This window comes from Beta vulgaris, chromosome 2 (genome assembly GCF_026745355.1).
Source record: "Beta vulgaris subsp. vulgaris cultivar EL10 chromosome 2, EL10.2, whole genome shotgun sequence".
NCBI classification, from domain to species: Eukaryota; Viridiplantae; Streptophyta; class Magnoliopsida; order Caryophyllales; family Amaranthaceae; genus Beta; species Beta vulgaris.
This window is the reverse complement of record NC_079203.1, coordinates 45571027-45597761: the sequence shown is the minus strand read 5'-3', so window position 1 is coordinate 45597761 and position 26735 is coordinate 45571027. Positions and strand designations below refer to the sequence as shown.

At 35.0% G+C, this 26735-nt stretch overlaps 1 protein-coding gene across 1 annotated transcript; it reads left to right on the top strand.

Moving 5' to 3' along the window:
* The first annotated feature begins 4450 nt into the window (after positions 1-4450).
* On the top strand, positions 4451-5143 carry LOC130590531 (uncharacterized). Its single transcript, XM_057393015.1, has one exon. It carries the CDS (start codon positions 4451-4453, stop codon positions 5141-5143), a length of 693 nt encoding a protein of 230 aa, XP_057248998.1.
* The last annotated feature ends 21592 nt before the right edge of the window (positions 5144-26735 follow it).

The following is a 26735-nucleotide window of genomic DNA, read 5'->3' as shown; positions in this document are numbered from 1 at the left end:
CAAGGATGTGCGCCGGAACCTGAGGCCCACCCGACGCACATCGCTGCATCCTGGTGACAAAATTTGAGGCCCAATCTTTGCCGCATGTCATTATGGTGCGTTGTAAAAGGTTGATTTGCGTCGGACCCCCTGACCATGAGCTATAAGCCTATAACATTTTTTTGGATGATGAGAGAGGAAGTTGTAGTGAGAGGAGGATGAACATTTTTTTGATTCATGATGGTGGATTTTCTAATATTTGTCTTTTGTAAACATTTACTTCCTTTTTTTTTTATACTTGACCATTTCCCTATAATAGAAATTGCATACTCCTTGCTCCATTTTCTAAATTGGCGGTGTGTTCTCTCTTAACACATGATGTTTTTTTTATCTCTCTCATCTCTATACTTGTAGAAATAAATAATACTTAGTCATATTATCTTTAGGCAATATAGTTTCAGTGAGTCTTGCGTGTGGCCAACCACATGCGAAATTATAGGTGTGGTCGTGCACAACACTGGATAAGCCCGTCAGCTCATTTTCAAATGGTCATATCTCACTCGTTTCTCATTGAAATCGAGCTTTTGACCAGACGTTGGAAAGCTATCGAGCCAAATATTCATCTCCAACTTGAATTTTCTTAAAATGTTATATGTATTGTGATATATGACCTTTGGAAGTTGACCTTTGGGGTTACTTGAGGTTACTCGTATGATTTATTGAAGTTACTTGTATAAATAAATGAGGTTACTCATATAATATTTTATGCTTACACGTAACAATAGAAAGGGTTACTCATATAATATTTTAAGCTTACACGTAACATAATATATTAAGCTTACACGTACCAATAGAAAGGGTTACTCTTATAATATCTTAAACTTACAAGTAACCAATAGAAAGTGTTACTCTTATAAATAAAATCGGGTTACTTATGTGAACAAAATGAGATTACTCATCATATGATTAAATGGGGTTACTGGTATGAATATATAGGGATATTCTATATGAACGAATGAGGTTATTCATATAAAAGTTTCCTTCTTTTTGAAGGGAAACCTTTTTGTAGTCGAAAATCTCCTCTTTTTGTTTTTTGTTAATTAATGAGAACACAAGCGAATTATCAAAAAGAAAAAAGGGGGTTACCTATGTGGATAATTGGGGTTACCGATATGAATATAACTGAGGTTACTCATAAAATTAAACTAGATTACTCATATGATTAAGATAGGCTACTCGTAAAATTAAACTAAGTTACTCGTATAATTATGATGACTACATATATACTATTACCTATTCTAAATTTGTTAAATTGGTAATATACACTAGGGGAAAAAAAAGGAAGGGCTGCAGAGGAAGGGCTGCGCTTTTGTACAAAAGCGCAGCCCTACATAACAGAAGGGCTGCGCTTTTGAAGAAAAGTGCAGCCCTTCACTTAGTAGGGCTGCGCCTTTAGAAAAAGCGCAACCCTTCTTACTTCAGAAGGGCTGCGCTTTTATAAAAAGCGCAACCCTTCTGACTAAGTAGGGCTGCGCTTTTGAAGAAAAGCGCAGCTCTCCTTAAAAAAATTTGAAATAAAAAAATCGCGGGCTTTGAAATATTGAGGGGGCTTCAGATATATTATCCCTCATTCTCTCTCCTCTCTCACGTCCGTCATCCATCTTCCTCCTTCTCTCTCCTCTCTCACGACCCTCCTCCCTTTCCTCCTTCTCTCTCATCCTCTCTTCTCTCTCAAAAACTCCCAGAAATGCGACAAACGCGACAAAAAGCCTGAAATGATTTGCACGAATCATGCCGACGGAGTCCGATTGCCTATTGTGATACCTTTTCGGAAGCGGAACGGGCCAACGAGTCAAACTCACTGCTTTGCTGTGATGTTTAGGCTTTTTAAGCCATCCGAGTTCGTTTAAGCCTCCGAATAGGCATTTTAAGTATTTCCGAATTTATTATGTTTTCCTTAATTATGTATTAGGGTTTTGTTTTATGTATTTAAACATTATTAGGTTAATGTTTGGAGGTAGTTCGTGTATTTTCAGATCTATAATATTCTTGTATACTTCTCTTTGTTTTGATTAATGTTCTTGTATACTTCTCTTTGTTTTGATTAATGTTCTTGTATACTTTTCTTTGTTTTGATTAATGTTCTTGTATACTTCTCTTTGTTTTGATTTAATGTTCTTGTATACTTCTCTTTGTTTTGATTTAATGTTCTTGTACACTTCTCTTTGTTTTGATTTAATGTTCTTGTATTTTCATCTTCGTTTTGATTAATGTTCTTGTATTTTCAGATCTATAATTTCTTCTCTTCTGTATATTAGTTTTTGTTCCTTTTTTTCATTTTCATTTCGTTCTTTTTTTTGTTTGGGTTTATTTTCGTTTCGTTTCTCTTCTGTATAATTTCAGAAAATGTGAGATTATGAGTAAAAAATGTAAAAAAAAAATTTTTTTTAATTTTTTTTTGGTAGGAAGGGCTGCGCTTTTTAGGTAAAAGCGCGGCCCTTCTAGCCATGAAGGGCTGCGCTTTTACCTAAAAAGCGCAGCGCTTCTAGCTATGAAGGGCTGCACTTTTCTAGCGCAGCCCTACTTAAAATGTGAAGGGCTGCTATTGAAAGGGCTGCTGTCAAAAAGCGCAGCCCTATAGGCCTTTTTCAGCGCAACCCTTCTTCATTTTTCCACAAGTGATAATAAGTTGTAAACCAAAAAATAACCTTGCTTCATCTAGCTTGGCAAAATTGAAACCAAACCTACCCCACCAACTCCAAAAAATTCTTGGCTAGCTATTGTTACTTTGAAGATGCCGTAAAATGGAAAGCAACGAAAAAGAAAGAAACGCTCTGATTTGTAGTTTTCATTATAAGCGTGCTTGTTCTTGTGATATGGCCCGGCCACACGAATTCTTATGGATGTGGCCGGCCGTAGTATAAGATATGTCCTAGTTCTACTTAAGTTATGGTTATATATACTATAAATATTCTCTTTGTTCAATAATAATAATTGAGCTTTTTGGCTCTCAACTCAATCTTTACATAGTATTAAGAGCGAGTTAACATCTTGGATAAAAACCTCAAAATTCGATTAATTGAATTTTTCCAAAAAAAAAAAAAAAAGAACCCAACCACAAAACAACACACTCATAAATCTTAAATCATTTTACCCATAATATATGATGCAAGTATAATAAACGCGAAATATCTCTCAATACAAATACCGTATCTCAAAATATAAACACTCCTACTTCCTCCATATTGAAATACTAGCCTTCTTTTGAACGCGATGCGTGCGTGGATTATTTTGGCGATTACTCCCTCTGTATTCTTTTATCTTTCCTACTTGGTATCTTTCACCAAAAATAAGGAAAGGAGAGATTCACCCCACATGGGAGGAATCTGATTTTACAAAATAAAGAGAAAAAGAAAAAAGGTAGAAGTAAGTACAATGTCCTGATTATTTTACCATTTTGTATATAAAGCATGAAAGTGACATTTGATTTTATTTTAATAAACAAGGATGCAAAGTACAATTGCATTTATACACCAGCCAACTAAAAATAAGGAGGGAAAGTAACATTTTCATTTCCCTCTTTAATTTCATACAGTACGTAGGTTTCTACTAAAATTTCCTCCTAATAAAAATTCAAACTAATTCATTTCCCTCTTTAATTTCATACTACTCCTAATAAAAATTCAAACTAATTACAAAATCTGACTTCAGTATATAAAAGCCTCCATACAGTAATCCACACCACTAAATGACTTAAAAGAAGATAGAAAAAGAGTAAAATATTTGGGCATCATTGCCATCAATGGCCTCAGGGCATGAAAACAATGAAGATGAAGCATCTGTTCGTGTAGCATCTGTATCTCAGCCACATCATGGGCCTAGGCTCAGCAATGAAACACGACAAAAAGTAGCAGAGTGGCTTTTAAGTCACACAGTGGTGGGAAGTCTACCATGGGGAGCCAAGAAGCTATGTGCTGAAAAGTTCAACATCAGCACAAGGACAGTCTACACCATATGGAAGAAGGCGAAGAAGCAACACGATGATGGGCTACCCATAAACGTCAAAACCAACAAGCACAAGTGTGGAAGAAAGAGAGCCAAAATCACTCTTGAACAGGTTTCATCTGTACCTTTATGTCAAAGAACAAGTTTGAGGTCATTAGCAACATCACTTAACTTGCATTTCACAACACTAGGAAGGATAGTTAAAAGGGGGGGATTAAGGCCACATACAAACCCATTAAAGCCAGATTTGAATATGAAAAAACAGTTGAGAAGATGTATGTGGATACTAAGTTTAATACAAAGAAACACACTTTACACAAATCCAACTTACATAGACATGAGAAATGTTATCCATATAGATGAAAAATGGTTCTATATGACTCAGAAAAGGGTAAGAGCATATCTCCATCCAAGGGAAAAAACACCATGGAGGAAGATAAAAAACAAGAATTTCATACCTAAAGCCATGTTTATAGCTGCTGTTGCAAGACCAAGGTGGAACCAGAATGGTTCTTGTGCATTTAATGGCAAGATTGGCATATGGGCTTTCACCAAACAAGTTCCAGCACAAAGAAGATCAAACAACAGACCTAGGGGTACTTTAGAGACCAAACCCATTGAAGCAATTACAAAGGATGTTATTAGGGACATGTTGGTTCATAAGATTATGCCTGCTATCAGGGAGAAATGGCCAGATGACCTAAGTAAGGTCATTTACATTCAGCAAGACAATGCACCATCACACATAACAAATGATGATCCAATTTTTCAACAACATAGACTACTAGATGGATTCGATTTTAGGTTGATACAACAGCCTCCTAACAGCCCAGACATGAATTGTTTGGATCTTGGTTACTTTAGATCACTTCAAACATTGCAATATAAGAAATCTCCAAGGACAATTGACCAACTAGTAACTGCTGTGAATGAATCGTGGGAAGAACTACACCCTAAAACTCTAAGTAATGTGTGGATGTCACTTCAATTTTACTTAAATGAAGTTCTCAAGGTATGTGGAAGTAATGAATATGATGAGCCTCATGCAAAGAAAAAACAGTTGGAAGACTTAGGATTACTCCCAGAAGAAGTTGGTCCAAGTATTGAAGATGTTCAAAAGGCTATTCAGTTTGTTGATGATCATTTGAATGGCAACTAAAACATCCAACAACAACAAGACAAGTTTCTGTGAAGATTTTATTTTGTTGAAGAAACACACATTTTGGGTACATAGAAAAAAAAAACACATTTTGTAAACATTGTGGATGTTAGGCTGTTTTAGGCTGTTTTTAGGGTTGTAACTTACCTAAATTTACAAGTCCATCATGCAAATCTATTTATTGAATTGAGTCTCATCATGTTGGGTACATATATCTTGCATATTAGAATATTTAACCTCTCAATTTATCATAGAGGTAATTAACTGAGGTGGCAATTACAAAGAATTTATTAAATGTTGTCATGCATTAAGCACATATGGTGGCTACTGTGAGCCTCATCACATAGCTAACATGATCATATCTATGTATCTATGTAAGCCTCACAAACAGTTAACTAACCAACTGGCCATATTCATCCATTCATCATCACAGGACTTATCAACAACAAAAATTCGACACACAATCAACATCAAATTCGATAAGTCCAATTCCGCAGCAAATTCGACACTCTTAACATAGTCCCTTAGCAAATTCGAATTACAGGAGCATAACCGAACAAGAATCAATGATTTTATTTTCAGTTTTTGTAAAGCGTGGAAAATTTCAAGAAGGAACCTGTTATTTCTTGAAACAAAACAAACACATGCAACAAAACAAAAACACCAGATAAACATGTTCATGAATAATCCAACAATATAAAAACAAATCCCAACAATCTTATCTTTGACAAACTATAGAAAATTCCACAAATACAACTAATCTTCTCATTAACGATAGAAAATTCCACATTCATCCAAATTCCACACATACATCTTCTGCCCACACAAATTTCACACAAATTCCACAACAAATTCCAGACAAATTCCACAACAAATTCCACACAAATTCCACGCAAATTTAACAACACACAATAATTAAACAGAAATTGAAAGAGTTAGCGGAACTCCCTTGAAGGCTGACAATGCTCAAGTTTTATAGCTGGGAAATATATTCTCAAATTCTCGTAAATTTCCTCAGGAGATGGCAAAGGGAACTCATCAATTTCAGGCTCAGATCTGGGAACTTCCCTGTCTGGTGTGTCTGTAACAACAAGTTCCTCTTCTTCCTCGGTGTTGCATGGCTCATTCGTAACACTTTCAGAGTCTGGAACAACCTCACATTCTTTAGAAATCTCAGAAGTAACTTTTTCAGCCATTGTTGAAATTAAACAGAGTGAAAATATAGATCAAACAGAGTAATCGCAAGATAATTGATGTAGATCAGGAAAAACGAAGAATTAAAGGCAGTAAAAATTATTGATGTAGATCTAGGGTTTTCAAGATAACTAATGTTGTAGAAAAAACGAAGAGCCCAAAATAAAAAGACTCTATGAAGAGAGAAGATGAAGAGACTGAAAAACGCAGAAAAGATGAAGAGAAAGAGGGAGATGGTGTAGATCTAGGTTTTTTTTTTAAACATTGATGTTTCAGAGGGTTGATGTGAAGATTTATCGCCCAAGGTGAGAGAAAAAAAAGACGTTGGAACATTTAATGGAAGGGATTTAATGGGGAGTGGTTGAGAGTTTTCCATAAAGATGAAGAACAGAGAGATGAGAGAGTCAATGGAAAACTCTGGAGAATTTAAGAAGGAAGACAAAGAGGAAGGAGAGAGAGGAGAGAGAGACAGAGATAGAGATAGAGATAGGGGAGAAATCTGGAGGAGATATAACGTCAGACTCAAGTACAATAAATATACTTTGTTTATTATTTTAGCTAGGTATTGGGTGTAAATATGCAAACAAAGAAGGGGTATTGTTGTCCGAAAATAGAACTTAAAATGGATAGATTCAAAGTGAGAAGATTAAAAAAATACACCCTAAAACAGAAAGTGAGAAAGATAAAAGAATACAGAGGGAGTATTATTTAATTGTGAAAGTATTAGGTCAAACCGTCTGACCAATGCTTGCTGTCAGACGGGCTGAGCCCAAAACCTAATTGCAGCAGAACCTTGCTTCACTGCTTCCATGGCGTATTCTACCTGAAACAGTCGTCGTGCGGGACTTCGAAACACACAAAAAAAACCATAATATTCCTCGAAATCATCAAAACACATCCTCGTGATGGATGTTTCTTAGATGATCATCATAATATGTCAAGGTATTCTGGCATATTACTGCCAACTCAATGTTATTGCCTTCTGGGTCTTAATCATATTGGCCTAAACATAGTTACCATGTTTACCATATCTGGGCTTGATATTACTTTTCTGCTTTCTTTTTATCCAGTATTTCCTGGACCTCGACGATTTGTCAACATTCTTTCATCAGAATCAAGCAAAACGTTGCTTCCGAAGCAGGTTGTGGTGGATTTGAAAGTGGAGGTATTTGTGTTTTTGGGAAGTTGTTCGTATTTCGATTTTTTTAGATTACATCGTAAGTATTCATATTTTAAATGTACAGATGTAATGACTCAGCTATGACATTGTAACTGAAAGATTTCGTTATTTTCATTTAGAGGTAAGTTACTTTCATTTAGACCTAACTTACTTTCATTTAGACCTAAGTTACTTTCATTTAGACCTAAGTTACTTTCAGTTAGACCTAAGTTACTTTCAGTTAGACCTAAGTTACTTTCATTTAGACCTAAGTTACTTTCATTTAGACCTAAGTTACTTTCATTTAGACCTAAGTTACTTTCAGTTAGACCTAAGTTACTTTCAGTTAGACCTAAGTTACTTTCACACTAGTACAGAATAGACGATTTGCGTCGAATGTGAGGCGCCTATTTGCGTCGGACATGGGTCCGACGCCACAGGCCTCAACGCAGATGACCCAGACCTGATCTGCGTCGTATGCTAAACGACGCAGATATATTAGCTATTTGCGTCGCACCTTGTATACGGTGCGATGCAAATCAGTAATATGCGATGCCCATGTCCCAACATATGACGCATATGGCCCATCCAGCAGCCCATACAACAGTAATTTGCGTCGCACCAAATGCCACATGCGACGCAAATTACTGAAATTTGGTTTTTTTTTTTAATTTAAATTTCAGCTTTTATTTTTGTAAAAGAGCACAGAAAATCCGAAATAAGCCTGAAGTGATCTGCATAGAGGTTTTGTGTATTTTGGACCGATGTACACAGATAGATCTTGTTCTTGCTAGAGATAAAAACGCACAAAACAAATAATTCTTCGGACATGATTCCCAAAACCAAATACCACAATAGGACTTAAAATAGCAATCGAATTTTTGCATTAATATGTAAATATTTGATACAAGCAAATACAACATATGTAAAAAATATATACAATATATACAAAACAAATTACATTGTAAAAAAATTAAAACTGAATCTAAAAAGGAACATTGCAACGGTTCGATGTATTCGAGGGAGACGACTTCGAGAAGAACCAATTCCAGATCTGAAAATTAAAAAGTAAATTCTAAATCAGAAAATAAACCCAAAAAATGCCAAAAAGTAAACAAAAAAATAGATATAAAAAATAAAAACGAAAGGATCAGAGTTTTTAATTTTCATTTGCATGAACAAAATTTTTATTTTCCAGATCTGAAAATGAAAAACGAATTTTCAGATTCGAAAACTAAAAAGAAAATCAGATCGAAAAATGAAAAAATATATCAAATTTAAAAATTGAAACAACTTCGAACCTGTCAAAGCGAGAGAGTGATTCGTTCGTTTCGTTCGCTGAAATCGTGTTCGCTGATGAAATCGTTCGCTGATGAAATCGGTCGCTGATGAAATCGTGTTCGCTGATGAAATCATTTGCTGATGAAATCGTTCGCTGATGAAATCGTCCAATATGATAAGAATTTGAGAAGAAATGTCGTTAATATGAGTGATTTGTTCGCTAAAATCGGTGTTTGTGTTTGAAGCGGCGGAGTCCTTGAGATGTTCGACGGAGATGGAAGAGAAGCGGTTGGGTTGAGTTGAGAGAGAGAGAGAGAGGGGGGCGCTGAATTAAGAGGGCGCTGATAAGGGAGAGGCGTTGATAATGCTAGGGTTATGAAATAAAAAGGGTAGGTAGTGGGCCTCGTGGACTATATGCGTCGCACACTATGTATGTGTGACGCAGATTACCTTTGTGCGTCGCACCCAGCTCTTAGTGCGACGCACATTACCCTCAATTTCTCCCACTGAGACGCAGAATATGCGTCGCACCATAGTAGAATGCGACGCACAAATACAATATGCGTCGCACCCTCAGTATGTGCGACACATATTTGTCGTATCCTGATACGGTTGTTGATGTTTTGCGTCGAACGCTCTTTGGTATGCGACACAAATAGGTTTTTCGCGTCACTTCCGTGTTTGTGCGACGCAAATCAGGGGACGCAAATCGTCGTTTTTCTACTAGTGTCAGTTAGACCTAAGTTACTTTCAGTTAGACCTAAGTTACTTTCATTTAGAGGTAACTTACTTTCATTTAGACCTAAGTTACTTTCAGTTAGACCTAAGTTAATTTCATTTAGACCTAAGTTACTTTCATTTAGAGGTAACTTACTTTCATTTAGACTACCTAAAAAAAATTTAGACTAACTGAAAACAAATGAAGACTAACTGGAAATTAAAAAAATGAAGACTAACTGAAAAAAAATTAAGACTAACTGAAAAAAAAATTAAGACTAACTGAATTTTTTTTGAAACCAACTGAAAAAAAATTGGAACCACCTGAAAGTCGTCCGACCAAAGATTATGGTCGGACAAGTCCGACACAATACATTCTCTATTTAATTTTATCTAAATGTAATTTCGAAGAATGTAATTTACAATCATCATTAGTTCTAATTAAATGTATGTGGTGTAAATATAAAATATAAAAATTACTTGATGAAGAAGTTTTTTTTTGGTATTTCTATTACTTGTTAATAAATGTTGGTATTGTTATTGCATTTCAAAGTTTAGGTAAAATTAAAATTTTATGTCTTTGATTTTGTAACTGATTTGAAAACTGCTTTAGTTATGTTAATTTGTTCTTCAATCATAAACTTTTTCTTTCACTACACATAATTTATGAAAGTTTATTTTAGCTACTTTGAACTTCTTTTGATATATATTTTTTTAATTAGGAAGGGTTATGATTGAGAAAAATCTCAAAATCTTAATAGGTAAGTATTTTTATTGAATGAAGGGTTAAAAGGTATTTTCAAAAGGGGACATCATAGCTCCCCCGGCTTATATAATAGAGATATGAAATAATTCTCATTTTCTTTTTTGTGAGAGTTTTTCGAAAGAAATATATTTTTTTAAACGGAGAAAGTATATGTTTTTTGTGATATGCGCGGAGGTACCTCAAACTTATATGTAATTATCGTCCCTCGGGAAAACGATAAGGAATTCCACGAGCAAATATGCCTCTGGTAGAAGAACACTCATGACAAATATTTGCTCACTCCTTATGTCGACTGAATGACCAATTTTTAGAGGTGATCATGGGCCGGGCCGCGGCCAAAAAAATTTGCCCATCGGCCGGGCCTAAATTCGGGCCGAATTTTTGTGTCCAAAGCCTGCTATTTCGGGCCGGGCTTAGCGGGCTTTTGCGGGCCAAAACAGGTCGGGCCAAAAAATAGACTAAAAAGTCGTTTTTAGCTTGCCCAAAGCCCGCCCAAAAAAAAAACGACCGGGCCGGGCCCGCGGGCCGAAAAATTCTGCCCAAAACCCGGCCCAAAAACGGGCCGAGCCAAAATGATCACCTCTACCAATTTTCGGAAGGCAACTAGACGAAGAACATCAAATCGATGCCCTAGTAATCAAGGTACCACCGTTTATAACATCTAACCAAACGGGCCGTAATTGTACGACCACGCCATAACTAAAATGATCTGTTCCTAGAAAACTGAAACTTATACTGTTATACATCCATCAAGACGCTGAACTTAAGAAGGTAGCTGTTTTGTGATGATGTTGAGTTGGTGACACCAAGGCATAAATAGGGATATGTCATGAATATTAAATACTCGTATGTAAGCATGGGAGATCTCCATATAGATCCTCATTTCTCAACCATATCTTTTTTATTGACTAGCCCATCTAAAAGACCAGGTATCAACTATCAATAGGAAAAAAACTTTGTCTACCCACCGACTAGATTACCCACCATTAATAAAGAATTGTTGAGGGTTGTGGTAATGGAATCCAACTCAATATAATTAATCTTTTTTTAATCCTCTATTAGTAGTGAGTTGTCTACCCGGTGGATATGTGTAGCAATGTCCCTATCAACCGTACCATTTTGGTTGGCTGATCTTCATATATTAGTGTTGTATGATGGTCTCCATGACTTCGTCAGACACAATGGATATACAACTGGCCATTGTAAGTCACAAAATACACAAAATAATCATTCCCTTAAAAAAAGAAAAAGAAGCTCTTAAAAATGGGCCATGATGATATTCGACTATTCGAGGGACATTGATTGCAAGATCACAAGATGTGGATCAGTGGATGTTTATTCTGATATAAATTATGATTGCAAGATGTGGATGTTTATTCTGATGTAAATTTATTATTTAACTCCAAATTAGATGGTTTAAGGTTCACTCTTCAGATAAAGATCTCCTGAACTTTCCTAGTATTAATTTTAGAAAATGCAGAGATTACATGATAAGAAAAACTATACTTTCAATTAGTGGAAAGAGAGCAACTATCCAACTTCAAGATTAAGGGTGTAATTTCTACTAGAGGTAATTTGAAAAAGAGGATTCTGCTGCCCTTCCTCCCCACTTATTAAGTTGTACGATAGTGGCGGATCGAGGATTTTTATATGACGTGGACCGAAATTAATGCATCAATTTTCTTTAAAATTGACATATAGATCATGGTAATTTAAATACATGTTTATAATCTTTTGCTTCAGTTTAATATAGCTTATATTCCCTTGTCTCAATGGTAAATTTGATTGGAAATTGTGAAGTATCATCTGACTAAATACATATAGATGTGAGATAAAATAGTATGGTATATGTTCCCATCAAAAAAAATAAAAATAGTATGGTATATGTAATATTTATTGAATGAGATAGTATGTGAGATTAATGTTTTAATAGTGGGAAGAAGATGTATTAAAATAATAGAAAGATCATATAGTACTAGTGGAAAAAACCTTATATGTCACAAACAGATTGATCCGATAATTCTCCCAAAATTGGATAAGTAAATTCAGTATTTATTTGGGGGGTAATTTTTTGGGCTAATAAACTGATCTAGTTTGGAGGAGAACCGGATTAGTCTATTATAGCCTATTAACCCAAAGATCATAAGGCTCGGTCTCTACTCCCTCTTGGCCCAACCGATTCTCCCACTTGTTGCATCTCCTTCCCATTTAAACCGTTTACAATCCCTATCTCTCTCTAACAGGTTCTCTTTACTTAAATCAAACCCTAACCTCTTACCTCTCACCTCCCACGAAGCCTCTCAAGCTCTCACCTCTCACTTCTCACTTCCACTAGTAGACAAATCGCTTATTGCTGCGGTAATACTGCTGCGGTTTTATCCATACGCAACAATAGATCACGTAAAAAGAAAGAAAAAATATAAAATAGCCATATTCCTGCGATTTCAGCTGAAAATCGCAGCAATATAGTTTCACGGATAACTTTTGAAAAAGTTTGACCGTTTGACCAAGACATATTGCTGCGGTTTCTGACCAAAACAGCAGGAATATGTCCTTGATATATACTTAAAACTATCAGGGTTAGGTTGAGCGCGGTTTCACGTTCTCCTCTCATGCCTCTTAATTCTCTCATCCTCACTCACCTTCTCACCTCTCTCATCCTCCCAAACTCATTCTCGCTCACCTTCTCACCTCACTCACCTCATTCTCCTTCGCACCTCACTAGGTCTTCACGTCGTCGTTGCTCGCATTCATGTTGTCGTCGCCCGCATTCATGTCGTCGTCGCTCGCAGTTCGCCTGCTCGCCGGTGTCTTCAAAAAGTCGGCGCCTCGTTCTTCATCTGCTCGCCGGCGTCTTCAAAGAGTCGGCGCTTCATTCTTCATCTGTTCGCCGGCGTTGACTCGTGTTCTCGCAAATCGTCGTCGCCAGCAGACCTCACAAGTCGCCGTCACTCATAGTCCGAAACCTCGCCGTCGCTCACAGTTCGCCGCTTGCTTTGTTTAGATCTGATGTTTTTTTCCCTTTTTTTTATTTATCATTTTTATCATTTTTATTAGATTAGATGTATAAATCTTGTGTTTTTTTTTTCCCATTTTTTAATAAATTATGTTAAGCTCAGAGTTCATATTTTAGTTTAATAAAATAATTTTAGTTTTTAATGTTGTTTCATTTTTTTGATCTGGTTTGGTTATTGATGCTGATTCATTTTTTAGATCTGGTTTGGTTATAGTTTGTTTTGCCTATGAAGCTTCGTTTTTTTTATGTTGGTTTCGTCAGGAATGTTTACTGTTTTCTTTTCTTGTTCTTTTTATTTTTTAAGAATAATTTTTTTTTTACCTGTCTAGTGCCTATTGCTGTGGTTTCTACTATAAACCGCAACAATATACTTGATTTTTAATTATAAAACATAGTATATTGCTGCGGTTTGTCCTAGAAACCGTAGCAATATACTAATAAATATAAAATAAATATATTGCTACGGGTTTCGCTAGAAATCGCAGCAATATGTTAAAATATTACGGCGGTCGAAAACCGCAGCAATATATTAATTACCTATTGCTACGCTCTTAATTGTTGCGCGGCCAAAAACGCCGCAATACACCACTTAATAACCGCATCAATAAGCATTTATTATACTAGTGTTCTCACCTCCAACGAAGCTAACTCTCAAGTTCACCTCTCAACTTCTCTCTCTGATTCTCACACCACCACTTTCACCCTCCCTCCTCACTACGGCCACCAACAACCACAAAACGCTTCCTCCACAACAAACAACATCGTCGCTGCCCCGGAAAAGCAAATATATACGAAGGAGTTCCCAACCCTCCTCTCTCATCAACATCGAAAACTATGGTTTCGCCTCCAAAACGCCACTCTCAGGTGGAAAACTCACGCCCCAACCTAAAATTAACCACTGCCCTCTTCCTCAAAGGCACTGAAGTCCTTGCCGCCAACCAAAATCCCAAACAAAATCGACGAAGAATCCCTCTTCAAATCCCTCCACTCTAACGCATTACCCCTGCATAACAATTTAGTTTCTCTAGTTTTTCCGTTTGATTTATATTTACTTTAGTTTAGTTTAGTTTCTCTAGTTTTTCCGTTTGATTTATTTTTTATTTTCATTTATATATTTGATCTCTTATATTTTCATAACAATTTGTTTTTTGGTTGATATTCGTTTACATCTAGTCCTTATGTAATTTATTTCGATTATAGGGTATGTTTCGAATTACATTTTTCAGTGGGTTTTCGTTTAATATTTTGGTTCATTTTCGTTTATTTGTTGATTTCTTAATGAATATTTCGTCTTTTTATGCTCTCGTAATCTCCTCTCTGGTTGCAATTGCATTTGTTGAGCGCAATGTTGGTTTGAGTTTTTTTTGGATAAGAAACAAAGTTGATTCAGTTTTCTGTGGAAACTGGATCACTTAATGATTTACTGATTCTGTTTTCACAAAAAACCGAATCAGTTAATCACTTACTGATCCGTTTTTTCGTGAAAATCGAATCAGTTAGTAAGTAATTGATCAGGTTTTCAACTGGATTAACTAATTTTTGCCAGCTGTTCCGGTACCATCAGATCTAAACTTTAATTTGACCGAATCGGATGAGCTTTTTTCAATTAGTGTAGAGTGTTCAAAATATAGTTTTTATGAATCTTAATTTTCTATGTTTAGAATATTTATTCAAATCATAACAACGTTAGGATATACAGCTATACAAGACCATAAAGTAAGTATATAAATGAAAATGTGGGTTCATTTATAAAAAGTAATATGTGCATAAAGTATTTAGGGCCTGTTTTCTTCGACATAAAACAACTGAACTGAAATGAACTGCACTGAACTGAATTGAATTGAACTGAACTGATTGAAATGAAATGAATAGTGATATGTGAGAGTAAAAGTATTGTCCAGAGCTGAACTGAACTGAAATGAAATGAATAGTGATAGGTGAGAGTAAAAGTATTGTCCAGAGCTAAACTGAACCGAACTAATTAAACTGAATTGAAAATAAGTTTGGGAGAACAGGCCCTAAGTATTAACGATTACCCTTCGTTTTTTAATTGCTACATTTCCATTTTAGGAAATCAAACTATCAACTTTGACCAATTGTTATGATTTTTCTATAAGCACAAATATATTCATTTGTAATTTTATGAATTTCGTCTTAATATATTAGATTCATAATATCAAGATTTTATGATTTTACAGAAAGTAAGAAATATTAAGGATTGAAAAACATCTAAAAAGTGTGTCCAAATAATGTAGCAATAAAAAAACGGATAGAGTATCAAATAATCCGTATTTAATTTTGAGCAATATATTTGATTAATGTTGCCTGGGGAGAAACATAAATGATTTCTTTAAACAGATCATATTGGTCAATTCATAATTGGAAGCTCCAAAAAATACGACAAGACGACAATGGTGTCTCTAGATATCATAAATGACTCTGATTTTTCCCCTTCTGAAAAAACAAAATACTGGAGTGTGGAGAATAGGATATAAAGATCTGATTATTTCTTCTCCAGAAAAATTTCGAAAACTGAAATTGTTCATATTAGGCTATGTTCAGTTCACCTTATTTTTGCTTATTTCAGATCTAATCAGATCAGATCAGATCAGATCAGATCAGATCAGAAAAAATAAGTTCAGATCAGATCAGATCAGAAAAAATAAGTTCAGATCAGATCAGATCAGAAAAATAAGTTCAGATCAGATCAGATCAGATCAGACCAGATCAGATCAGCCAGATCAGATCAGATCAGTTCAGATCATATCATGCTTATATTTAAAAACTTATTATTATTAAATATCTTTCACTACATATTAATAAAAATTATAATAATTGAATATTAATAAAGTACTCATTGAGACGAATCAAACAAGACCCCACATGACTATATTTTTTCTTATATATTGAGAAAAATCTAAAAGATTATCTCTTATTGTGAATAGTGTCAAGATTCTAAGTGACAAAGATAAAAAAAATACAAAGGGGTATTATTATTTACTAGTACATTTGTTCAAAAAATTATTATTATTGTTGTTGTTGTACTTATTAATTATTAATATTGTAATTATTATTAATCTTGTTGTTACCATTATAAATGTCATTGTATTATTATATTAAGTTATTTTGTTGTTATTAAATAATAGAAAATTAAAAGCCACGTGTTAAGAACATAAGATTGACGCAAAAATAAGAAATATATAAAATATGATATCTCAAATTCATGATAACGAAACTACTATGTTCGGATTACATTTCAAAATAAGCTAAGTGTGAGATACAAATTATAAATTTAGATTCGGTATACCTCTTCCTACCGAATTTCAAATCTCTCTAGCTATTTGAAGTTGCACGATATTTATTTATTTTTTGCTCAAGTCATAGTTGTTTGTATATCTTGTTCTATTTTATATGGAAAAAAAAGAGTTCAGTTTGCCGACTTCTCAAGTGTGAAACTTTTTTTTAAGGGAAAGTGTGAAACATTGTATAAGTGCTCTTATAAAATAATGACTTGAGTTATATAATTATTTTTAGTAATAATAATAATTATGATTATAATTATTATTGTTGTTCTTATAATAATGATAATAATAATAATTATTATTAATAATAAAAGTTGTATAAAAGTTGTAATAGAAATAAAATGATAATAATAGTAACACTATAAAGAATATCTTATAATGTATTGCATAATAATGATTTACAAAGTAATAATATAATAGTAATAATATATTTTATAAAAGATAAGATCTTGTTGAAAAAATCAGATCAGATCAGATCAGATCAGATCAGATCAGATCAGATCAGATCAGAAAAAATAAGTTCAGATCAGATCAGATCAGAAAAAATAAGTTCAGATCAGATCAGATCAGAAAAAATAAGTTCAGATCAGATCAGATCAGATCAGATAAGTTCAGATCAGAAAATTTCAGGTGAACTGAACATAGCCTTAGATGGTGATTTTAAAATCTGGACTACCATAGTTAATTGAAGGATGTAGAGAAGCAGAAAAGAGTCTTTATTGCAATGTGATTATGAAAAATTGCAAGATGTCAAAAAAGGGGAGAGAAAGCCAGAGAAATTTGAGGAAGTACTCCCTCCGTCCCATAATATAGTGCTCACTTCTCATTTTTCACAAGAATTAAGGAAAATGAAAAGAGTTTTAGGATTTCACAAAAATGTATATTTAAGTAAATGTTTATTGGGTATTTTTGTCTTGGAACTAGTTTTTTTCTTCTTTTTCCTTTAAAATAAAATGAAAGAGCAATAAATATACCTTGGAATGGTGTAAAACAATAAATAGGGGCACATATTTTAAAAGAAAGTAGGGGTATTTTGGAAAGTTTTATGTAGAAATGAAGGATAATTTAGTCCAAACAAATTGATAAAAAAAGAAATAGGCACAACATTTTGGGACACCCAAAGAGGAATGCAAGCACTATATTATGGGACGAAGGGAGTATTAAAGAGAGTAGTAAATATTGAAACATTAGACATTATCTTTCTGGGAAACGTTATCCACGCTTGGTGTGGAATGCGTGGTGATATTGCAATTAAAGATTTATTGGGCTGATAGTTAAGATTTAGATACCGTGAACGATATATCACAGGTTTCACTTCCCGAGAATGTTTATGGTATACCTGGGTGTACCATGCTCATGGTACACCCCAAGATTATTTTCTCCAAATGAGCAAAATGAGCGAATGAGCAAATGAGCAAATGAGCAAAATAAACAAATGAGCAAATAAGTAAACATTTCTACTCATTTAAGAAAATGAACAAACACTTTTATTACAAATGAGCAAAATGAGCAAATGAGTAAATGAACAAAATTCCCATATGAACAAATTTGGTGTCAAATGAGCACCTAAAGTTCTAATTTATTACAAAAATACCCTTGGGTGTATCATGCTCATGGTACACCCAGGTGCACCATGAGTGAACTCCCAATTCTCCCTTCCTTTCTTTATACTTTTTTTTTTTGAAATTTTCTTTCTTTATACTTTGTATTGCCTTCATGTCTCATATGGATAAAAAGACAAAAAAAAAAAAAAAAACAATGCAGATGGTCCATGTGTTTTTTTTTAAAAATAACGGCTAGTCTCTAGCAATATCGGACCTTCAAATTTTGGAGCGTTTGGTTTTGGGGTTTAAAAAAAAATTGAATGAAGTTTCTTTTTTCCTTTTTTTTTTGAAGGGAAGGTCTCCAAAGAGGAGCCAACACTACTCATTCAGCTGCAAATCATTTGTCACCAAGTCTACAATTGAAGAAGGATCCTAGTTCATACTCTACCAACAATCCCAAGGAGGGAGATGGGCAAGAGAATGAGCCACTTTATTACCCACTCTACCAACAAAACACCAAAAACATGAATTAAAAGATTTAGCTAAATCAATAATATTATCTAAAATTAAATGAAAGATCCTAGTTCCTTCTTCCTTGCATTTGATGGCTTTAATCACCCCCAAGCTATCGTTTTCAACCACAATATCCGCACAATTATACTCCAAAACAAGCTGCATACCAAACAAGATTGCATTAGCCTCCAATAACCTAGGATCCCAGCATCCGAGCCTTGATACACCGCACACACAAACAACTCTCCTTCACTACTTCGAATCGTAACACCAATCCCCACTCCCTACCTCCTTGAGCACCCCACCATCAACATTCACCTTCACCTTCCCCATTAGAGGAGCAACCCAACGACTAAGAATAGGCTTCGGCGTCCCCTCCTTTTTATCGCTCCCCATCTCCAACATCAGGTTCGACACATACTCCACCACTTTTCTAGGTGACTCCCTTTCATTCTAAAAAATCAATCGATTTCTATTACCCCAAAATCGCGCAGCACAAAACCATTACTCACTCTTTCATCTCCCCATCCAACTGGCAAAAGATCTCTAGTACCACTTCAAGGAAGGTCGATCTTTGGTGCTCCACCAGCTAGGACAAACCTGCAGCTTCCTACACACCCGCAGCAAACGCGTAACCCAGCAAAGCATGCTGCCCACATTCCATAGAAGCCTCGTACAGCTCGGACGTCTCATCAATGCTCGACGCACGAATATGCATCCCTGCCTTGGTGGGGAAAGCCTCATGTCATGGCAAGCCCTCCAGAAAAATACTTTTGTTCTAGGAAGGACCTTGGCGCTCCACACAACATTCCATACACTTTTATCCCCTTGATGTGAGAAGGAAGAACCAAGCTCAATGCACGAGTCCTCAAAGATAGCATGATAGACAGACCGAACGAATTAAATCCCCTTTTTATCCAAGTTCCAACACCGCTTTTCCGAAGGTTTCATATCACTAAAGGAATAGATAAAATACGCTCACTCTCAAAAAGAAGAAAGAGCTCACGCACATTCACTTCATCCCACACCGTACACCCCTCCACCTTTTACTCACTCACCAACATATTCTCCCCACCTTTAACTCTAGGAGATAAACACACCTCGATTGAGTGTCTGGAATCCACGGGTCAAACCACACCTTGATATTCAAGCAATCACCAACTCTCCATCTACACCCTCTTCGTACAACCCATTTAGCTTCATAAATACTCCGCTAAGTATAACTAGGACTATCACCAAATACCGCCTCATCAAAGGAGAAATTAGGGAAATATTTACCTTTCGACATCATAGCTGCTAGTGACTGCGGGTGATTATATAATCTCCACACTTGTTTTCTGAGTAAGGCCCAATTAAACAGTTTCAAATCGCGGAACCGCAACCCGCCTTCATTCTTTGGCAAACAAATTTTCTTCCAAGCAAGCGAGTGGATCTTGCGCTCACCTTGCTTTTGAACCCACCATAAATAAGATATCAGGGACCTAATTTCATCAAAAAACGAGGAAGGAAGTCTAAATACACTCATCACATAGGTAGGGAGATACGGGGCCACTGCATTTATCAGAACCTCCGTACCAGCTTCAGAAAGAATTAAACCCTTCCGCCCTTGCAATTTCTTCCATAGCTTTTCCTTAATCCCCTATGTAATAACTATAGGTAACCCCAAATAATGATCATGCACATCCACTTCTTTAACACCCAACACCTGAACAACAACTTGTCTTCCTCCCTCATTCACACCCTTGTTAAAAGAAACAATTGTCTTATCAAAACTGGCTGACACTAGTAGAATGATTGCTTATTGCTGCTGTTTTACCCATACGCAACAATACATAATGTAAAAAGCAAAAGGAAAAATAGAAAATAACCATATTGTTGCGGTTTCGCCCGAAAATCGCAGTAATATGGTTTGGACGAATTTTTTTTGAAATTTTTTTACTATCTGACCAAACATATTGCTGCGGTTTCTTGCCAAAAAATGCAGCAATATATTAAAATAATATAAAAAATTATTATTTGAACCTATTGTTGTGGTTCCTACAAAAAACCGCAGCAATAGGCTTTTAAATTTAATAATAAAATAATTTACCTAGGCTTTTAAGCACTCCTCTCTTCCTCTCTCTCCTCTCACTCACGCCTCTCTCCCCCCTCTCTCTCTCACGCACACCTCTCTTCCTCTCTCTCTCCTCTCCTCTTCTCCTCTCTCTTTCTCTCCTCCTCTAACCCTCTCATCCTCTCGTGTTTGTCCGTCTTCAACCATGAGCGTCGATCGTTCATTTCAACCACGATTCCTTCGTTCGTTCGCCAGATTTGTTTGTTCATCGATTCATTAGTCCGCCAGACGCGTGTCGGCCGTTCGCACAACAACAACCAACAACCAGATTCGTTCCTTCGTCGGTTCATTCGTTCCTCACCATTTGTAAATTTTTGTTCGCACCAGGTTGTTTGTAAATTTTCGTTTTTTATGTAATTTTTGTTTCAACAGCCTTTTTTTTCATTTTTTTTTATCGTTTTTTGTAGATCGGTTTGTAAATTTTCATTGTTTTAGGTTAGCAATTTTTTTTTCCTGTTTTTTTTCGTTTCAGCATTCCAGATCTCCATTTTTTTCCTTTTTTTATTTAATTTTTGTTTCAACAGTCTTAGGATTTAGGATTCACGATCAAGATGAATGATATGAGCTCTATTAAGGAGTTCACGCCATTGAACATTTTACAAAGACCCGATCAAGCCTGCATTGGAGGTTATCCTCACCTTCCCTCCCATTGTCATACGTAAACGGGTACCCTGAAAAAGAGAGCTCCTGAAACCTGCAATGACCAACCGCTTCCCGAAAATTATCCATCTGCCATCGAGCTCTGTCATTACCCCCTTGTTGTCATTATCACTCAAAATCTCATTATAATCACCTAGACACACCCATGGACCCTCAATCTAAGTCGTCAACTTCCTTAGTAACCTCCAAGACAAATGGCGGTTGTGGACTTCCGGCCACCCATAAAAACCCGTAAGCCTTTAGTCATTCTTCAAAAAACCCTCCTCCACCCAAATATCCATGTGGTGAACAGACATGGAACGTAAAGAAAGAGAAACATCCTTCCTCCATAACATAGTAAGACCTCAAGAACCCCCTACACTATCAACAACAAGAGCATCAAAATCACCTAATTTTTCACGAACCCTATTAAACTCACTACTACTAAGCTTTGTTTCAGACAAGAAAACCACAGACGGGCCCTCCCTTCGGATTAGATCTCGATGATTATCAACTGCAGAGGGGTTTCCCAGCCCCCTACAGTTGAGATTTAAGAGACTCATGGCTCCTTGCGGGACTGGTCCTCGCCAGCCTCCGCCATATATCATCAAAGTCAACCATCGCGACATGAACACAAGCTTTCTTATTCAGACTCCAAGCCTTACCTTCGAACTGCCCCTCACTCTTCCTTTTCCCCTCCTTTGATTCAACCCCCACCACACTATCCACCTTTTTCGAACCACTTCTCGCCAGTATTTTCCACTTCCCACCCCTCTTTTTTTGAGACCCAACAATGGTTTGAACCGGTTGAGTTTGGTTTTCCAGCCCAGACTCCTGACCTACCTGAGAAGTGAGAACCAACCAGCTCCGACCCCCTACATCCTGGCTCACATCAGACTTCTTCTCTTCCAAAAGCTTCTGACCCCCCGAACCTACATCTCCTACCTGCTCCACGTCATCTTCAGGGCTTTGGCCCCTCTCCTACTAATTTGAGACCTCCACTCTTCTCCTCAACACTTCTCGAGGGACTTCTAGGAGAAACCAGGAACATAATTTTCCTAGCAATGTTACGGGGACCAAGCTTAATCACTCTCGAATCATCATAGCGCCACACTCATCCCTGCTTGTCATGGCCCGGATTTCGCAGCCACACCTTCTCCTTTTCATAATTATGAGCTGTCGTTTTACATCTACGTCTGGGTGAAGCACACAACCAAGGGTCAGATTGATATATTATCTCAGTTACATTATAGTCAGAGGAACCCTGAATAGAGATGTCCCTATCAACTTGGCCTAGTCTACCACAATAATAGCAAAAATTTGGCAAGCGCTCGTACTTAATGTCCATCCACTTAGTTGTGTAACCTGACACTCTCATTTTTAATTCTCTGTGCAAGGGTTTACCCAGATCAAGCATAACTTTTATCCTCATAAACTCCTCCCACCCTAGGGGATTAGAGTTATCAAATTCAACAAAACCCCCTAAGGTCTCCCCAATTTCACGATCCATCATATCAGTTTGTTTCCCAAAAGGGACATCTAACACCCTAATCCAGGAAGGCGAACACTAGAAAGAAGTTTCAGATGGGTTTTGATCACTATGTACCTCTTTAAGTAGCAGGACCTGGTTGTCAAATAACCAAGGACACCCATCCAAGACCCGATCTTTATCCTCCTTATTGTAGAATTGCAAGATAAATAAGTTTGTGTCCATGGTACGCACGAAGATCTTTTCATAAATACGCCAAATAGATTGAATTTTTCTTCAGCATAACCTCTGCATTGAAAGGCTTGTTCGTATGAAGTCTACCAGCCAAAACGAGAGAAATTTTGGCCTCATGTTCGTGTGCAAGATCATCGATGTGATTGCCTATAATACTCACCTCTTCCTCCGCCAGCTTTATTTTTTCCCAATCCTTAATCAATTCAATAACCATCTACGTGAAGATGATGATAAAATTTACCGAAAATTGAGGAGAAAATTAATGGAATTCGTAAGTCAACGCTAGGTAGGGTTCATGACTCGCCTCTGAATTCGCTACACTAACTAAACCCTATGGAAGGGACTCTAGAAAAAAATTCTAATTGTGGAGTTTCTTGTTTGTCTTTGTGAGTATTTGGCTAGTATTGTTTTCAAACCAAAACCCCTTTAACTTCCCCTTAGATTGATTTCCTACAACCCCAAAGGTTTGAGTTTACCTTATATCCTCTACCATACAAGCACCACCATTATTGTTACTGTTAATATTGTTATTGTTATTTTCATTATTGTGGTTATTGTTATTGTTATTGCTATTATTATTACTATTACTATTACTATTGCTATTGCTATTGCTATTGCTATTACTATTGCTATTGCTATTACTATTACTATTACTATTACTATTACTATTACTATTACTATTACTATTACTATTACTATTACTATTACTATTACTATTACTATTACTATTACTATTACTATTACTATTACTATAATAATTATTATTAACATTTTTCTAGTTATTATTATTAAGATTATTATTATTATTATTGTTCGAGTGGTTAGTATTAATATTATTGTTGTTGTTATTTTAATTAATATTATTATTGTGATTATTTATTGTTATTATTGTTATTATTATTTTTTATTATAATTATTATTATTCTATTATTATTATTATTATTATTATCATTATCATTATTATAAATTATTATTATTTTCATTATCATTATTATAAATTACTATTAATTATTATGAATTATTATTAGTTTTTATTATTATTTATTATTAATTATTATAATTAATTGATTATTATTATTATTTATTATTAATTATTATTATGATTATTTATTATTTATATTTATTATTATTGATTAATAATTATTGTTATTATGATTGTTATTTTCATCATGTATTATCATTATTATTAATTACTATTGTTACTATTCATTAATTTATCATTATTATTCATTAATAATTTATTATTATTATTTATAATATTAATAAATAAATTTATGGGTTATTATCATTATTATTAATTATTACTATTATTTATTATTATTATTCATTATTCATTATTATTACTATTTATTTTATATGAAAAAGGCTAGTATCAATAGTTATAATTTTACGTATAGACAATTCCACAATATCTTATTCATTCACAGCAAAATATTTTCTTTTTGTGTCGGTAGAAAAAACATGCTATATGGGAGAGAGATATTATTTCGCCAATCGAGTCATAGGTATTTAACATATTCATATCTAACAATTTTTCATTTCGATTCGCGTTCGTAAAACTATATATTTACTCGATCGCAGAAATTTTCGCGGAACACCTCTAACAGAGGGATAAATAGTCCATTTTGAAAGAGCTTCTTATCAACCTCTTTCTATCCGATATGAATCTATCTTATTCTGGGGATAATAGTTGGTTCTCGATAAGAAAAGGTGGTCCGATTCTTAATGCATCCTCACCCGCCTCGAAGATGAACCAACCACCATCACCACTCGTGGTTCACATCTTTCGAAAAACTATCTATCTAGCAGTTTTATTATTATCATTAATTTTTATTATTGATTATTAATTATTATTAATATTATATTATTTATTAGTTATTATTATTATTTACTATATTTATATTTATTTTTTATTATTTTAATCATAATAATACTAAAGATGGTATAAAAATAATAATATTCCATTCCACTTGATGTTCCTAATCAAAAAAAAAATTAATTAAAGGAAAATCCTTTCCAATTTTCCTTGTAATCCTTCCTCATATCATTTTCCTTTCCTCTTAAGTCTTAATGAACCAAACGCCCTCTTAGAGATTATGTGATTTTAGTCTGTTTGCATTTTTGCGTTGATAGCCGGCCCTATCGTGGATATTATTGATGGGTCCTTCCTAGTTCCCATCTCTCTTTTCTTTGAAACTTCTCTAAACCTTTCATTTGTTTATCCTGTTAGTCTATAACTATTAGAAAAAAGATATCCTCCCTCTCCTTAGTAAGGCCAGCATTTCCCACGGCTGGATCCATACTTAATATTACTCCCATTTGCTATATGGTGTGGCGGGACAAACGGATTTTTTTTTTTTTTTAATGAGAAAGAGAGATTAAACTATTCTAAAAAATTGCTTTATTCGATTTAACTTACTTGACTAATTTAACTTATAGACTGATATATAAATGAAGAGTTCGTTTTGTAAAAGAAAGTCTACTTTTATATTAAAATTAGACCGTCTCTTTTAATAATTTTTGATAAATGAAACTATTCTTTTTTTAAAGGAGAAAGATAAATTCAATTAACTATAAGATAAGTTCGTATGTGATAACCTTTTTTTTTCTTTTATTTGGAATCCTGTTCATGTTCCTTCTTTTTCACTATGTTTCATCACACCACAATATCGAGACATAATCATCACATATCATCAACGGGCACATTTAGCTATAAATGTTCCAACATTACCTAGTAAAATAATATACAAAAGTGTCACCTCTCAACAAATTTTCTACTTGTTCCTAAGATCTCTTACAAGATAGATACTTATTTCTCTCTTCTCTCGCTCGATATCTAGATATAACCACCCAAATCCTTCCGGCCACCTCCTTAACAAAACAAAATCTTGTAACCTAAGCAAGATGAAGTTACACAGAGGTTGGATTGTCATCTCATTATTAGAATCCAAAATGAACTCCTACAAGCACACCAAAATAATTTCATAGGTCTGAGTATCAAAAAAGTGTAAGTTATTACCAAATCACTGTAAAGTTGGTGCGGAAGTTGTTACTATAAAGTGTAACTTTGGTACCAATTTGATTTGGTACCAAAATGTTTGGTATCAACTTCACTTTAGTATGGTATTTTCAACCTATAAAATTACTAATATACCTTTGTTAGAGACATTCTTTTCAACCCTATGACAATTTTTTTTTGGTGACGGGAACCCACTCACTTAGTGAATGGTAAATCTCGAGTTACATGGGTGAAACCCACAATTATGTAGCCAGTTTAGTCTAGAGGGTGAGGAGGGAGCAACTACCACATATACACATTGTTATGACATCAAGTCTTGAACTTGAAACCTGATATATCACATGTGACGCTCAATCCATCTGCTCTGGATAACCCTAAGGCAAATTCAGATGTGAAAGTTGTAAGCTATACTCCACAAACATAAACAAGTGGCTGACAATATTAAAGATGCAGTACTTTCTTACTCAAAAATAATATCAGATGTACCTTTTGTTTTGTAGGCTTCCAGATCAATATAGAGCGAGATGACACAGTGACACCTGCACATCATTATTATATGGCTTCCGCGTATACTCCGACTCTCCGAGTGTATATTCAATGATATTT